Below are 15329 nucleotides of genomic sequence, written 5' to 3'. Positions count from 1 at the left end.
GATCTCTTAGGATGCTCTGGTCCGGGAACGAGAATCGAGAGAAACAAAAACTCTCGTCGCAAGCACAAGTTTGGGGGTAGGTTGTATGGTGTAAGAATGACGGGCCATAGAGAATACTGTCTTCCACTCTTGCCAAACGGACTGAAACCATCAGTACATAATCCAAGGTAGACATTTCTTCTCTCATACGCAAAGTCGGGATACTTTGATTGGAAATGCTTCCACGCTTTTGCATCTGAAGGATGTCTGATCTCACCATCTGTTGAGTGCTCCGCATGCCATCTCATTGGTTGCGCTGTGCGTTCAGACAGATACAACCTCTGCAACCTTTCCGTCAAAGGTAAATACCACATCCTTTTATATGGCACTGGAACTCTTCCACTCGTATCTTTATAACGAGGCTTTCCACAAAATTTGCATGTAACCCGCTGTTCATCCGCCCTCCAATAAATCATGCAGTTGTCGCTGCATACATCTATTACCTGATACGATAAACCAAGACCAGCTACGAGTTTCTGAACCTCGTAGTATGAACCAGGAGCTACATTATCCTCGGGTAGAATACCTTTTACAAAATCAGCAATCGCATCCACACAGTCTTCAGCCAAATTATAATCTGTTTTAATGCCCATCAATCTTGTAGCAGATGATAAAGCTGAATGACCATCTCTGCAACCTTCGTACAATGGTTGCTTTCCAGCATCCAACATATCATAAAATCTCCTAGCTTCTGCATTGGGTAAATCTTCCCCTCTAAAATGATCATTTACCATCTGCTCAGTACCTACACCATAATCTACATCCGTTCTAATTGGTTCTTCTAATCTAACCGCTGGCTGAGGTTCGCTAGTACTACCATGTTCATAATCAGTTTCCCCATGATGATACCAAATTTTGTAACTTCGTGTAAACCCACTCAAATATAGATGAGTCCAAACATCCCACTCTTTAATAACCTTTCTATTTTTACAATTAGAGCAAGGACATCTTAACATACCTGTTTTTTCTTCCGGTTGTTGGTGAACTAACCCCATGAATTCGGTTATACCTCGTTGGTATTCTTCCGTAAGCAATCTCGTGTTCGGATCCAAATGAGGTCGATTGATCCAAGAACGAAAATAATTTGAAGAAGACATATTTTTTATGAATCAAATTCGTGTGTAAATAGAGTAAGAGGGAGGATGAAGATATGGAGTGAATGAAGAGGAAGAGGAGTGCTTGTATTTATAGTTTAAATCCTGCCGACACACCGAGGAAATTCCGACGGAATTCCGACGGAAAAGGCTAGTTCGTCGAAATTTCCTCGGAATTTTGTAAAATCCCCCAACGGCTCTCCAACGGCTATAATATTTCCTCGGAATTCATCGTTTTTTTTCCGAGGAACCCATTTTTCCTCGGAATTTCCTCGAAATATTCCGACGGATTGATATTTCCTCGGAATTCCGTCGGTATATTCCGAGGAAATTCCGAGGAAACCCAATTTTGTGTTTCCTCGGAATTTCCTTGGGATATTCCGAGGATTTCATTTCCCGTCGGAATGTCCGTCAGAATACCGCTGTTTTCTTGTAGTGTCGGTTTGGGGAGAGGGACGTTGGTACTCCTTGATTAACACTTCACCTTCCGAGTTGGTTTCAATCTCTGAGGTGGGACGATACTCACGCTTAATTTTTTTCTTGCCACTTGCTTTGATCACCTTGAAAACTGTCACGGTTTCGACAGGAGGTTGTATCTTCTCTCCTTTTGCTTGTGGTGGTGGCATTGGTGTAAATACGTGATACACTAAAATTGAGTCTTTGTCTACCGTCAAGTTAAGAGTGTAGTTTTAATATCTTTAGATTCAATTTTAGTGGACCAGTTCACACTTTATCTTTATGGGATCAAGATTAAGCTAAAACAAAAGTGGGGTTTTAAAATAGTAAGGTAACGTAAATAACAAGTAACACGGTGAGGTTGTTTTCGAATTGATTAAAGGCGCTAGTCTAGGATTTCTTTTTCAGGTAAGGAAATAGCAAACCAAACAATTATTCAAGTCCAGTTTACACAAGTCTAAACTCGGATCACTCAGGTTGAAACAACCCATTGTCGTGGTGTTGATTCCTTTGCAGATCGGTCTTGATACCTAAACTCTCGTTTGGATCAAGACGCGATAACAAGCTTTAGAGATCAAGTCCGATATGGTCACAATACACCCTAATATCTACTCTCGCTGACTAGGGATGCAAAGCTCATTCAAATCATATCAAGTTATCAATCAACGGTTAGCTAAATTGATTAACCCTAATTCATGCACTAAGTGATCAGTTCAATGCAAGCAATAAGAACATATATGAATGTAGAAAATCTTGAGATGACTTATTTATGCTTCAGTTTATGAATCCAAAACCCTAGAACCCTAAACTAACTCGGTGACTACTCAGACATAACACAAGAATAGAGAAGCATCATTTCTGAATAATACTGCATATAATAGATAATACAAATCAGATGGTTCATGATAATCTTCTCTAGGAGATAGATGAGGCCTTCTCCCTTAGAAGTAGCAATCGCTAAAATCAAAACTCTCTCATGTCTTTCTTGCGTAAAAACTAAGGTAGGTCTAAAGTAAATAATATGAAAGTATATATATAGGAGCCACATGCGGCTATTGGGAAAAATAAGAAATCTAGGGCAAATCCCGAAATATTTGGAAACTTCTCTTTTTTTTTATCTCTGCCACTGGAGCAGGCACTCAGGCTGCTCCGCTCGACTGTTCTGCGATAAAGACTCCAAATCACACTCTTTTTCTCCTCTTTTCCTCAAGCTGGGCTATCTCCCATCCAATGTAACTCCAGACCTGTAATGACTCAAAGGAACTAAAAAGACTCGATAAACCCTTGAAAACTATTAGTAAAACATACATATAATGTGCCAAAAACACAATATATCAACTCCCCCAGACTTGGATCCTTGTTTGTCCTCAAACAAAATCAAGTACCAAGAATCGAGAGAAAGGTTTGAAAGTGTGGGAACTCGCCTATTCTCAGAAACCATACAATAATCACGAATATCTGAACCATACAAACAGTTTAGCTAAAACAACACATCCTTACCAAGAATCCCACTGACTGCTGTTCAAAACGGCTCCATTCTCTGTATCTCAGACTTGCAAAAGTCAAACTTTTCAGACAAAACTCCTTACATTCAATTAAGAGTGGTGTGAGCTTCTTATCACAGGCATTAGATAGGGTAAAGGTCTAGGTATGAAACATGCCTTTTTTGGTTTAAGTGGAACTAATCAGTGTTTAGGGGTTACCAAATTTTGTAGAGGATGCAGGATATCGCGCAGAATTGCAAGAGAGGATAGATCCATTGATGTCCACAGCCTCTACTCGTTTTTGCATGTTCTTCTTTAGGAACAATCGCTCTTATCTGCATGGTTCTCATCTCTTCACTTTATACTCCTTTCTAGTTTACCAGTGGCGTCTGTCTTTCTTAGGAATCTTCTCCTCCTTCATCACCTTATTCAGAAGTACATAAAGCTAATTTTTTTTTAATTGAGGTGATGGTGACGAAGCAGGAGGTGACAATTGTACTTTCGACATGCCACTGGAGTTCTTGACTTCACATTCATTCTTGTTTCTCTTTTTCTCTTTGTTAGATCATCGGCGGTGGAGCAGTTGCTCCGTGTGCTTCCGCCTATTCTTCAGCAGAAAATTATGTTGCATCAACGAGTAAGAGACTGTGTCGATCCTTTCCTCTCGGGTCCTTTTGCACATATCTGCACATAAGATACTGAATAACAAATGCATGAGGGCGAAACAAAGGCTTTAAGGTTTCAAGGTGGGTACTAACTATAGATGAGCTAGCCACTCAGGATCAGCAAGATGGACAAAAAGAATAAGAAGCCCTGAGTGTTAATCACGTTAAACCCTAATCCAACGCCCATAACAAGAAGAATTGCAGTCAAGATTAAGTTCAAGTTAGATGGAGTTAAGTCTTTCCAGAGTAACCTCGACAAGTTGAGAGCTTTTGGAGAACAAGATGATGTAATGTCAGGGTGTTCTGGATCCACATGTGCGTCTGTCGCTTCTGCTAAGGTCACTGAATAAGATGAATTAAAGCACGAGGGTGGTTAAATCACATCATAGAATAAGGTTCTGATTCCCACAAAGTTTGGACTGACTCGATCTTAACACACCGACTCGATAAAGACATCAAAACGACTCAAAGCAGACTGACTCTAAACATAAAACCAAAGGTAAACGATTAGTAGCGGATAAGCGCCTCCCCCAGAATTACTTCTCACCATCCCTGGTGAGAAAATAATTCAAGTAAATGCCAAAATAATAAACAAGTGCATGAAACATAAATAGTTCAAACGGATATAACAATGGAGATAGAACTAGGAGACTGCCTAGTTAGTATCATTGCTCTCGGACTGGACAGCGGAACGCCTATTCCTTTTGCGCGGAGTGGCCCATGGAGTCTCTTCCTCACCCCTTGCAGTTCCTGCCGGTTCCTTCCCTGGTCGATGACTGCTCGGTGTAGGCTGCTCTCGACGAGGCTCAGTTGTGCTCGGAGTTCCCAAGCATCCTCCAGTGATCGCCTTCAGGATCCTCTTCATGAGAGGCTGTTATTCTTGCGCTGAGAATCTACCATCCAGCGACGGTAGGCGGCGTCATCAGCGTCGTCATCAAGCGGGCCTATATCATACGCAGTGTCGCTTTCAATAGTGCCTACAAACTCTGGCTCATCTATAGTATCATCCTGGTAAGATGATTTTGGGTCGGCGCAGAGATACTGAGGCTCGGGGACGAAACAAATGTTGACCACATCTCGAAGCGAGGTGATGTCCGGTTGAGGCAGCTTGCAGTAGAGGTCGTTCCCGTCCTTACCGATGAAGCTATAGGTGGTCTCGCCGCGGAGAATCTGGAAATTGATCAGGTAAGGGATATCAATGAATGTCGGGGTCTCGTTACACTGGTAGAGGCTGAGATCAAGCTCCAAGTGGCGGAATAGAGGAGTAAGCAAACCCCCAGAACGGTCCTTTTTCAGAGAACCCTTAGTCACCCTCGCTTTCTTTCCACAAACATCTGAACAAGCACACAACCTGGACTAGTCGTCATTTGAGCGGTCGGAATCCCAATGTTTGCGGATCTGATCTCGTCCTCAACTCCCCCAAATAACAGCTGAAGCTCCCCGCATTGCACCTTGGACGTCTGGTCCTTTGAGAAGAGCAAGTTGCTCAGGATCTTTGCAGCAATCCGCAGAACAGGGTTGTGGATGCAAGATTGACTGGCTGATCGCGATTTGAAATCTCCTGAAGCGATGAACTTCCAAGACGCTTGCTCGGGAGGAAACTTCCTTGGGAAGGATGTCGCAGTGTACTCTTCAGATATCTCATAGATCTCGGTCAGCTTCTCCAAACTGATGGAATGTTTGACACCACTCGCAAAGAAATTGAAGGAGGCTTCCTCAAAGATTGGGAAGTCGGGCCTCTTGAAGGTTAGCTCCGCGGTGGCTAAGACCTGTCTCACCAAATCTGGGTACATCGGGTAAGTGATGTGTCAGAGATCAGCTATTCCCAGCACTTGGAGAACATCATGTAAGTCCTTGTGGATGCCCAAGTCGTTTAAATCCCCGGCGTCAACAAATCGTGTTGGGAGGATGTTGATGTTGAGTAAGGAGTTGTAGCGACGCGAGGCTCCCTTATCCCATCGTTCCTCGGATTTGGCAGGGATGTTTGGGTCAGTGAGGGAGATCTCTGTTCCCTCTTCTCGTGGCCATGGGTGGGTCGGGGAGATGGTGTCATCCTCCGGTTCTCCTCGAGCGTATGGTGGTTTAATCCTGGAAGCCATATTGGTACGTCTCGGAGCCATCTGCAAAACAAAACCAAAAGAAAGTTCTTAGTACCATTCGATTGGGTTTTGTGGAAAAAGTTGGAAGCTTCTACGATTGTAGGTGCTCTTTCCAACTTTTCCATAACCCAATGTAGAGAGAACAAGCGATTGATAGTGGTAAACATGATACAATCACGTAGAAGACTAGGTACTTAGATCAACTCGCCAATCAACAGAAATCGATTTAATAGATCCCAAAATCTATATCCAAACAATCGATGCATGTGCAATTGAATATCAGTGGCGCAAAGGTTATAACTTTCCATCTATCCTAATCGATTTAACCTATTCTCAACTCTACTTCTCTTAAATAACCTAGCAGCAAAAGGGGAGGTCGATTTTGATTTTGAAAAACCCTAAAATCGATCTATTCAAGCGCATAAGAGAGGTAAAGGAGAAGATTTTTGGCCGAGAATCACAATGTGTTTTCGCCTCTTACCGTTCGATTGTTGATGGAAGAGTCCTGCAAATTAGCCAAACAATTCGAAATCCAAGCAAATAGAAAACCGAAAAACTCAAAACAAGTTGAAGAAGTTTAAAGAGTTTTAGGTTTTTAAAGGAGAGGGGAGAGAGACGATGGAGGAGGCGATTTTGGTGGAAGTGGGAGAGAGATTGAGAAAGTTCCGTTTTTATAGGCCCACTTCGTGCCCCACTTCCCACTTGCTATGGTTTTCTCCAATTTTACAAAATTAATTCAAATCTAATTAAAAATTTGTTTTTTTTTTATTTTTTTTGGGTCCCGAGAGACTTACCTTCGCGGAGCAGCTGCTCCGAATCAGGAACAGCCGGAGACTTTTCTGGTTTAGTAAATCGGGGTTTTCTGATTTTTATCCTGCAAATAGATTAAAAGAAACACAAAACAAAAATCTTAAAGAAATATTTACACTCACTAGTGGGTTACCTCCCACCAAGCGCTTGGTTTAAGTCACTAGCTTGACTTGGTTAGCTTGTTAGGCTAAAGAAGGATCGCTTAGGGGAATTTCTTCACCCTCTGCGATTGTTGTGTCAGCAAGATATGGCCTTATTCGTTGGCCATTGACAACAAATTCCTCACCTTTTGTGTCCAGCAACACAACAGCTCCGTAGGGGCAGACCTCTTTGATGATGAATGGTCCGGACCATCGTGATCGCAGCTTTCCAGTGAACAATCGTAACCAAGAGTTGAAAAGGAGCACCTGATCCTTAGGCTGAAAGTTTCATCTGATGATCCTCTTGTCATGATAGGCCTTAGTTCGCTCCTTGTAGATTTTTGAGCTTTCATAGGCGAGATGCCTAATTTCTTCCAGCTCGTGGATCTGCATGGATCGTCTTTCTGCTGCTGGTTTGATGTCGAAGTTGAGTAGTTTCACAGCCCATGCTGCCTTGTACTCCAAATCAACCGGAAGGTGACAAGCTTTACCGTACACCAGGTTGTAGGGAGTGGTCCCGATTGGTGTTTTGTAGACTGTTCTGTAGGCCCAGAGAGCGTTGTCTAGCTTGAGTGACCAATCCTTGCGACTGGTGTTGACTGTCTTCTGCAGGATACTCTTGATCTCTCTATTTGAAACTTCCACTTGACCATTTGTTTGAGGGTGATATGGCATGGCTACCTTGTGTTTCTCGCCATTCTTCTTCAATAGGCCTGCAAAAATCCTGTTGATGAAGTGACTACCCCCATAACTGATGCCCACTCGTGGTACGCCAAATCTTGGAAAGATTATGGTTTTGAACATTTTAGTCACCACCTTTGCGTCGTTTGTGGGATTGGCTATTGCTTCCACCCACTTAGAAACGTAGTCAACTGCCACCAATATGTATTCGTTCTTGAAGGATGGTGGGAATGGTCCCATAAAATCAATCCCCCAACAATCGAATACTTCTATTTCCAAGATGAAGTTCTGAGGCATCTCATTCCGCTTACTGATATTCCCTTGGCGCTGGCATGAGTCACACCTAGAGATGTAAGAGTGGGTATCTTAGAACATTATTGGCCACCAAAAACCGGCTTGTAGGATTTTAGAAACGGTTTTGAATGTTGTGAAGTGCCCTGCATAAGAGGAGCCGTGGCAATGAAAGAGAATTCCTGGAATCTCAGACTCTGATACACACCGTCGGAATACTCCATCCTTGCAACTTCGGTACAAATATGGTTCATCCCAATAGTAGTGTCTTGCGCCTCTTAGAAATTTCCGTTTATCATTGCCAGTGAATTTGACTGGTTTTTTCTCGGCGGCCAGATAGTTGGCAATCTCAGTAAACCATGGGAGATGGGGGTATTGCTTTTGGATCGCACAAACAAGGTGTTCCAGAATGTTGGAGCAATCTGGTCGGGTTGGTTGTTCTGTGATGCTTCGCAGACTGATCGAGTAGACGTGCTCGACAGGAAGGCTATCGTCAAGGGCTGTTTCTTCATCTATCTTCATTCTGGAGAGGTGATCTGCGACACCATTCTCGATGCCCTTTTTATCCTTGACTTCTAGGTCAAATTCTTAGAACAATAAGATCCATTGGAGTAGCCTTGGTTTCGCATCCTTCTTTGTTAGCAAGTATCTCAATGCTGCATGGTCAGTATGCACTATCACCTTGGAGCCAACAAGGTAAGATCTGAATTTTTCAAAGGCAAAGACAATTGCCAGAAGTTCTTTCTCTGTAGTTGCGTAGTGACATTGAGCTTCGTCTAGTGTTCTGCTTGCATAATAGATCACGTGAAGCTTCTTATCTTTTCGTTGGCCGAGCACTGCTCCAACCGCAAAATCGCTTGCGGCAGTCATTATCTCGAAAGGAAGCTCCCAGTCTGGTGGTTGCACAATGGGTACGCTGAGTAGAGCTCCTTTGATCGTGTGGAAAGCGCCTAAACAATCGCTATCGAACTCAAATTTTGTCTCCTTGCAGAGCAGTCTAGTGAGTGGTCTTGCGATTTTGGAGAAGTCCTTGATGAATCTTCTGTAGAAACCAGCATGTCCGAGGAAACTCCTGATTCCTTTGACAGAGTTTGGAGGCTGTAAACTCATCATTACTTCTATCTTTGCTTTGTCCACATTGATCCCCTTTTATGAGATTTTGTGAACGAGAAGAATTCCATCACGCACCATGAAGTGACACTTCTCCCAATTTAACACGAGATGCTTTTCTTCGCACCGCTGAAGGACCCTGCACAAGTTTGACAAACATATAGAAAAGGAGTTCCCATAGACGCTAAAGTCATACATGAAAACTTCCATTATGTCCTTAATTAGGTCAGTGAAAATAGACATCATGTAACGCTAGAAAGTCGCATGGGCATTGCACAGCCCAAACGACATTCTCCTGTAGGCGAAAGTCCCGTAGGGACACGTGAAAGTCGTATTCTCCTGATCGTTTGGGTGAATGGGAATCTGAAAGAAACCTGAATAACCATCTAAAAAGCAGTAATATGGGTGGTTAGCCAATCTCTCAAGTATTTGATCAATGAATGGAAGCGGGAAGTGATCCTTTCGTGTAGCCGTGTTTAATTTTTGAAAATCAATGCACATACGGTGACCAGTTACTGTCCTAGTAGGTATCAATTCATTCTTTTCATTAGCGACCACAATAATGCCACCTTTCTTAGGAACTACATGAACATGACTAACCCACTTACTATCAGAAATCGCATAGATTACACCAGCCTGTAGAAGTTTCATTATCTCTTTCTTAACAACATCTTTTAGATTTGGGTTTAACCGCCTCTGATATATTCCACAGAAATCATTGATTCATCTTCTAGATATATTCTATGCATGCATAAATCAGGTTAAATACCGGGAATATCTTCTAATGAATACCCTATTGCCTTACGGTATTTTCTCAATTTACACAAGAGTTTAGAAGTTTCCACATTATTAAACTCAGAGTTCACAATGACATGATATGTGGAATTAGGTCCAAGAAATGATACTTGAGTCCCGCTGGGAGGGACTTTAGTTCGATCTTTGGAGCTTTGAGTTCGCTCCAGGAATCATCAAGCAGGCTGGTCGGTTTGTTCCCTCGTTTAGGAGCAGTTGTTCCTTCTGGTGGGACCTGATTGCTCGTTTCCCCCAAACTTAGGAAAGCGACCATCTACTCAATGATTTGGCTCGAGTCTAGCATCTTCTCGTACCCATCAGCATCAATGCTGCACGTGTTCTGCCCGGACTCGGCTCGTATCATGGCCACTTCCAAAGGATCATCCGCTAGGATTCTTCAATCATCCCTTGTTGAGGGGTCAAGGCGGCATTCTCTTCGTCAATCGTGAAGTTCTGACCATCTAACATAGGTCGTTTGAGCAACTCGTCCATCTCAAACTTCATCACAATATCTCCTAGTTGGAGATCGATCCTCCCATTACGCACATCAATGATTGCACCAGCTGTGCATAAGAAGGGTCGGCCCAGAATGAGAGGGTCTTTCGGTTCATCTTCGAGCTCCAGAACCACGAAATCCGCCGGAACAGTGGTGTTGCCAATTTGCACTTGCAGGTCTTCGAGAACACCTACTGGCAACTTGACTGATCTGTCCGCGAAGACCAACGAGATCCTGGTTGGCTTGAAGTTGGTTAGTCCCATACATTTTGCAACTGAGTAGGGCATGAGATTTACACTGGAACCTAAATCACATAAGGAACATGCGAAAACTGTTTTTCTAATCTGAACCGAGAGGACAAATTTTCCAGGATCTTCTAGTTTCCTGACTGTTCTGTTTTGAAGGACTGCGCTGCATTCGTTTGAAACCATCATGATATTGCTGTCTGCAGAAGTCTTCCCAGAGATCAGCCCCTTCACAAGACTGCACATTGAAGGAATCATCTGAATTGCGTCCATGAGAGATAGCTTGACGTTCAACTCCTCTAGCATCTTTTTGCATTTCATCTCTTCGCAATCCTTGCGTGATTTCTTAGCAGAGACTTGGTAGGGAACTTTTGGAGTGTAGACGCGAGTAGGAACATGATGCTCTTGCGTCATAGGAGCTACGGGTTCTATGACAGTTGGCTGTTCTGGTTCATGTCCGTCGTAGTGGACAGCCTCAAGTGGAGGTTGTTATCCCTCTTTCTGTTTTCCCTTCTCTTGAGCAGTGAGCTTCTTGGGGACAGGATCTGGGAGATGTCTTCCAATTCTCAGCTCGACTGCGTTACAGTCCTTGGGATTCTTGTATGTTTTCCCTGGGAGTATTCCCTGTTGCCTTTTTATTGTTTCAGCAGTTTGAGCAATCTGAACATCCATCTGCCGTATGTGGCTTGCTACAACATCATATTTGGAATTTAATTCCGTGAACATGTTGTCCATCCGAGTGTTGATCTCGGTTGTAACCTGGTTCAGAGCTTTTCCTTGAATCTGCTGACCCTGCAAAAGTTGTTGCATCATTTCCTTCAGTTCATCTGGCGGACCGCTCGCGGTTGCTGGAGCAGCTTTCGGATTGTTCTGCCTGTTCTGAAACTGGTTCTGAGCTTGGCTTAGGATGAACATCTTTCCATTCTGATTCTGATTCTGATTCTGAAGGTATGGCTTCTGATATCCAGGGTTTTGGAACTGATTTCCATGAGATCGGTCGTTGGGGTTTTCTGGATTGGTCTTGTATGAGAACAGATGCGGGTTGTTTCTCACATTAGGGTTTGGATGGTAATTCTTGAACTGCCAACCCTGACCGTTGACGTAACTGACCTCTTGCTGATTCTCTTTCGATGTCTCGGTCTATGCTGTAGCATCAGTAGCACCGTGTTCCATGGTGGCTTCTTCCATTACATAGATATGGCTCTGAGGCGAGGTCATCAATCTTTTTAGTGTCCATGCTGTGCACCTTCTTAGAGCGGTCGGTCTCCTCGTTTTTGTTGGATGAATTAGCTGCCATGTTCTCTATTAGCGCGTGAGCTACTTCAGTGGTTTGGGTCATGAAGTCTCCATTGCTCACCGCGTTTAGAGCATTGAGGAACTCCTAATCCACACCATCGTAGAAGATTCCTAGGACATGGTCATCGTCAAATCCGTGATGAGGACACTCTCTGAGGGTATCATTAAACCATTTCCACGCTTCATTAAATGGTTCGTTAGAGAGCTGCTTGAACGAAGAGATCTTGTTCCTTAGGGCAGCCATTTTTGCTTTCGTGTAGAAGTGACTCAAGAAAGCTGCTCTAACCTGCTCCCATGTAGTTAGGGAGCCTGTAGGTAACGACTTAAGCCATCGTGAAGCCTTGTCCGCTAGAGAGAATGGAAAGAGCATGCATTTGATGAAGTCGGGTGGGACGCCGTTTGCACGAGTGAAGCTGCAAATCTCTTCGAAAGCTTCAATGTGTTCCATTGGTATTTCAGCTGGCAATCTATGGAATATCTTTCTCTGCACTAGATTGATCATGCCGAGTTTTATCTCGAAATCTGCCATTTGACATGGTAGTGGAGCGATAGCAGAGCGCGTAGCAGGGATGTTACGCGGTAAGTTCCTCTCACCGATTGGGGCAAGTGGTTGATGCTGTGCAGCTTGCTGAGCAGCCAGCTGCTGTGCTGCAATAGTCTGCTGCATCTGTTGCATCTGCTGCTGCATTTGTTGCATAAAAGCAGCGATTTGTTCAGGAGTGTCGAAATTGTCCATTGTGGTGGTATTCGGTCTCTGTTGACGGTTTGTTCTTTCTAAACTTGCAAGTTCCTGATTTGTAAGCGACAGTAATTCCCCTTGTGTATTGCTCCGAGTATGTCTACTGGTCATGCACTTGGGTTATTAGCTGCAAAAAGGATTAAACAAGTTAGACGTTTTAGACTAAATAAATAACCGAAAAATAAAGGTAAAAAGATGGTTCCCGTCGCAACGGCGCCAAAACTTGATATACTAATATTAAGTCTTTGTCCACTGTCAAGTTAACAGTGTAGTTGTAATACCTTTAGATTCAATTCCAGAGGACCAATTCACACTTTATCTTTATGGGATCAGAATTAATCTAAAACAAAAGTGGGGTTTTAAAATAGTAAGGTAACGTAAAGAACAAGTAACAAGGTGAGGTTGTTTTCGAATTGATTAAAGGCGCTAGTCTAGAGTTTCTTCTTCAGGTAAGGAAATCGCAAACCAAGCAATTATTCAAGTCCAGTTTACACAAGTCTAAACTCGGATCACTCAGGTTGAAACAACCCACTGTCGTGGTGTTATTCCTTTGCAGATCGGTCTTGGTACCTAAACTCTCGTTTGGATCAAGACGTGATAGCAAGCTTTAGAGATCAAGTCCGATATGTTCACAATACACCCTAATATCTACTCTCGCTGACCAGGGATGCAAAGCTCATTCAAATCATATCAAGTTATCAATCAACGGTTAGCTAAATTGATTAACCCTAATTCATGCACTAAGTGATCAGTTCAATGCAAGCAATAAGAACATATATGAATGTAGACAATCTTGAGATGACTTATTTATGCTTCAGTTTACGAAACCAAAACCCTAGAACCCTAAACTAACTCGGTGACTACTCAGACATAACACAAGAACAGAGAAGCATGATTTCTGAATAATACTGCATATAATAGATAATAGAAATCAGAGGGTTCATGATAATCTTCTCTAGGAGATAGATGAGGCTTTCTCCCTTAGAAGTAGCAATCGCTAAAATCAAAGCTCTCTCAGGTCTTTATCTCTATATATAGGAGCCACATGCGGCTATTGGGAAAATAGGAAATCTAGGGCAAATCCCGAAATATTTGGAAACTTCTCTTTTTTTTATCTCTGCCTGCTCCGCTCGGCTGTTCTACGCGAAAGACTCCAAATTACACTCTTTTTCTCCTCTTTTCCTCAAGCTAGGCTATCTCCCATCCAATACAACTACAGACCTGTAATGACTCAAAGGAACTAAAAAGACTCGATAAACCCTTAAAAACTATTAGTAAAACATACATATAATGTGCCAAAAACACAATATATCAAGACGGTGTGCATGAACTCTGCTGATGTCCAGTTATTGTGCATGGGAACCATCTCGACAACATCTGGTGAGAGGCCAAAAGATCTTGCAACCCCTTTTGCTATGGTGGAGACAACACACTCCCCTCGTGCGAACTCATTGGAGTGAATCATTGGTCAACGGTGGCTCTGAACTTCCCGGTGTGGGTACTTCTCACGGAACGCATGATAGCTAACCTATCGGCAATTAGCTTGGCAGCTTTGGCAGCTTGGGAAGAAGAAGACAAGTTGAAAGATGAAAGGAAAGATCAAAGATGAAAGGAATGAGTTATGGTGTGTGTTGGTTTGAGAGAGATTATGGTGTTTTAATAATGGATAACCACCAACCAAGTAGCTTACATATTCAATTTTTTTCTTAGAGGGTCACGATAGCTTGGAGAAGAGGTGGAAGCGAAGAGAAATTCAGGTTTGAGCAGAGAATAGGGGTCATAGAAGATCAGAGCTAGTTCATTAAATGAGCGAAAGTGAAAGAGAGAGAGAGGGAAGAGGATACGAGAGAGGTCAATGATCACATTGCATTTCATCTTACCCTTAAATAAAATCTTCCAAGTGATTGTGACTTGGGCATCTTTCTTGATACCTTTTTTCTCTTCCATAGTTTCTTGACTTGGACATCTTAAATGTGAGTTTCTACTGCATATTTCTTGTTTGCATATATTGAAATGAGATTGAACCTATATGAACAAGTAAAGCAGCATCATGTATGTGGTTTTAATACTTTTGTAGCATACTCTTTCACCACAATACTCTACATCTGTGGTGAGACTTGTTACCAAACCACTTTTTTTTGGGTCAAAGTTACCAAATCACTTAAAACTTGCTAAAGTCCCATTGGTGTGGAAACTTGCTTTTGCTTGCATTTTCATTATTCCTCAGGTTGATGTGAGAAAAAAAAAATTCAAAGTTCACTTCTGCTAACACATGCACACTTTTTGTATGATGGCGATAGAGGGAGTTGGCACTCTATGGACCCCAGAAAGAGTGGAAGTGTAAGAGCATCTGCTAACGCCAAATCAGCAGCAGAGTAAGACATTGTCCTCCTTGGAAGTGGACCACTTGGCAAGTGGAAACGGTGAAATCTTTTTTAATTAACAATACAACTATATTTTTCTTAGTCAATTATAAATTATTTTTAACTCTTATATGGGCTCCAACCTTTGGCCAACTATACAACAGCTTGGCGATAGAGAGAGTTGGCACTCTATGGACCCCATAAAGGGTGGAAGTGTAAGAGCTTCTGCTAACGCCAAATCAGCAGCAGAGTAAGACGTTGTCCTCCTTGGAAGTGGACCACTTGGCAAGTGAAAACGGTGAAATCTTTTTTAATTAACAATACAACTATATTTTTCTTAGTCAATTATAATTATTTTTAACTCTTATATGTGCTCCAACCTTTGGCCAACTATACAAGAGCTTGAGTCATTTTCTTATGCACCATGGAACTATATTAATATTAGCAGCATATATCACTTTCCTCGATTTAGTTCACACTACAAGTCCACTTCAGATAATAAGGCTTCTGCTTTTGCCAAAATCAGCAT

At 42.5% G+C, this 15329-nt stretch overlaps 2 protein-coding genes and 1 non-coding gene across 3 annotated transcripts; 1 reads left to right on the top strand and 2 right to left on the bottom strand.

The window, feature by feature from the left end:
- Positions 1 to 7075: 7075 nt before the first annotated feature.
- Positions 7076 to 9520, bottom strand: LOC106369858. The gene is made up of 6 exons (XM_013809960.2): positions 9373 to 9520; positions 9147 to 9243; positions 8948 to 9008; positions 8441 to 8905; positions 7968 to 8326; positions 7076 to 7811 (listed from the first exon to the last, which is right to left on the bottom strand). Exons 1-6 carry the CDS (start codon positions 9518 to 9520, stop codon positions 7076 to 7078), a joined length of 1866 nt encoding a protein of 621 aa, XP_013665414.1.
- Positions 9521 to 10048: 528 nt separating this feature from the next.
- On the bottom strand, positions 10049 to 10816 carry LOC106369859. Its single transcript, XM_013809961.1, has one exon. It carries the CDS (start codon positions 10814 to 10816, stop codon positions 10049 to 10051), a length of 768 nt encoding a protein of 255 aa, XP_013665415.1.
- A 1013-nt stretch (positions 10817 to 11829) lies between these two features.
- On the top strand, positions 11830 to 11936 carry LOC125588140. The gene has a single exon (XR_007324534.1). It is a non-coding gene; the product is annotated as a small nucleolar RNA R71 (small nucleolar RNA).
- The last annotated feature ends 3393 nt before the right edge of the window (positions 11937 to 15329 follow it).

The sequence above is a fragment of the Brassica napus genome, chromosome C5, assembly GCF_020379485.1.
Source record: "Brassica napus cultivar Da-Ae chromosome C5, Da-Ae, whole genome shotgun sequence".
NCBI lineage: Eukaryota > Viridiplantae > Streptophyta > Magnoliopsida > Brassicales > Brassicaceae > Brassica > Brassica napus.
Note: the sequence above shows the minus strand (reverse complement) of the source record. Positions and strands in the feature narration are given on the sequence as shown.

Bases quoted from the DNA above. Each gene is read 5' to 3' on its own strand.
- LOC106369858 (XM_013809960.2), bottom strand. From the start codon at position 9,520: ATGAAACTTCTACAGGCTGGTGTAATCTATGCGATTTCTGATAGTAAG. The intron at 9,009-9,146 runs GTGCAATGCCCA...AAACTTGTGCAG, and splicing joins AGGAGAATGTCGTTTGGGCT to GGTCCTTCAGCGGTGCGAAG. The intron at 8,906-8,947 runs GTGCGTGATGGA...ATCTCATAAAAG, and splicing joins GGGAGAAGTGTCACTTCATG to GGGATCAATGTGGACAAAGC.
- LOC106369859 (XM_013809961.1), bottom strand. From the start codon at position 10,816: ATGACGCAAGAGCATCATGTTCCTACTCGCGTCTACACTCCAAAAGTT.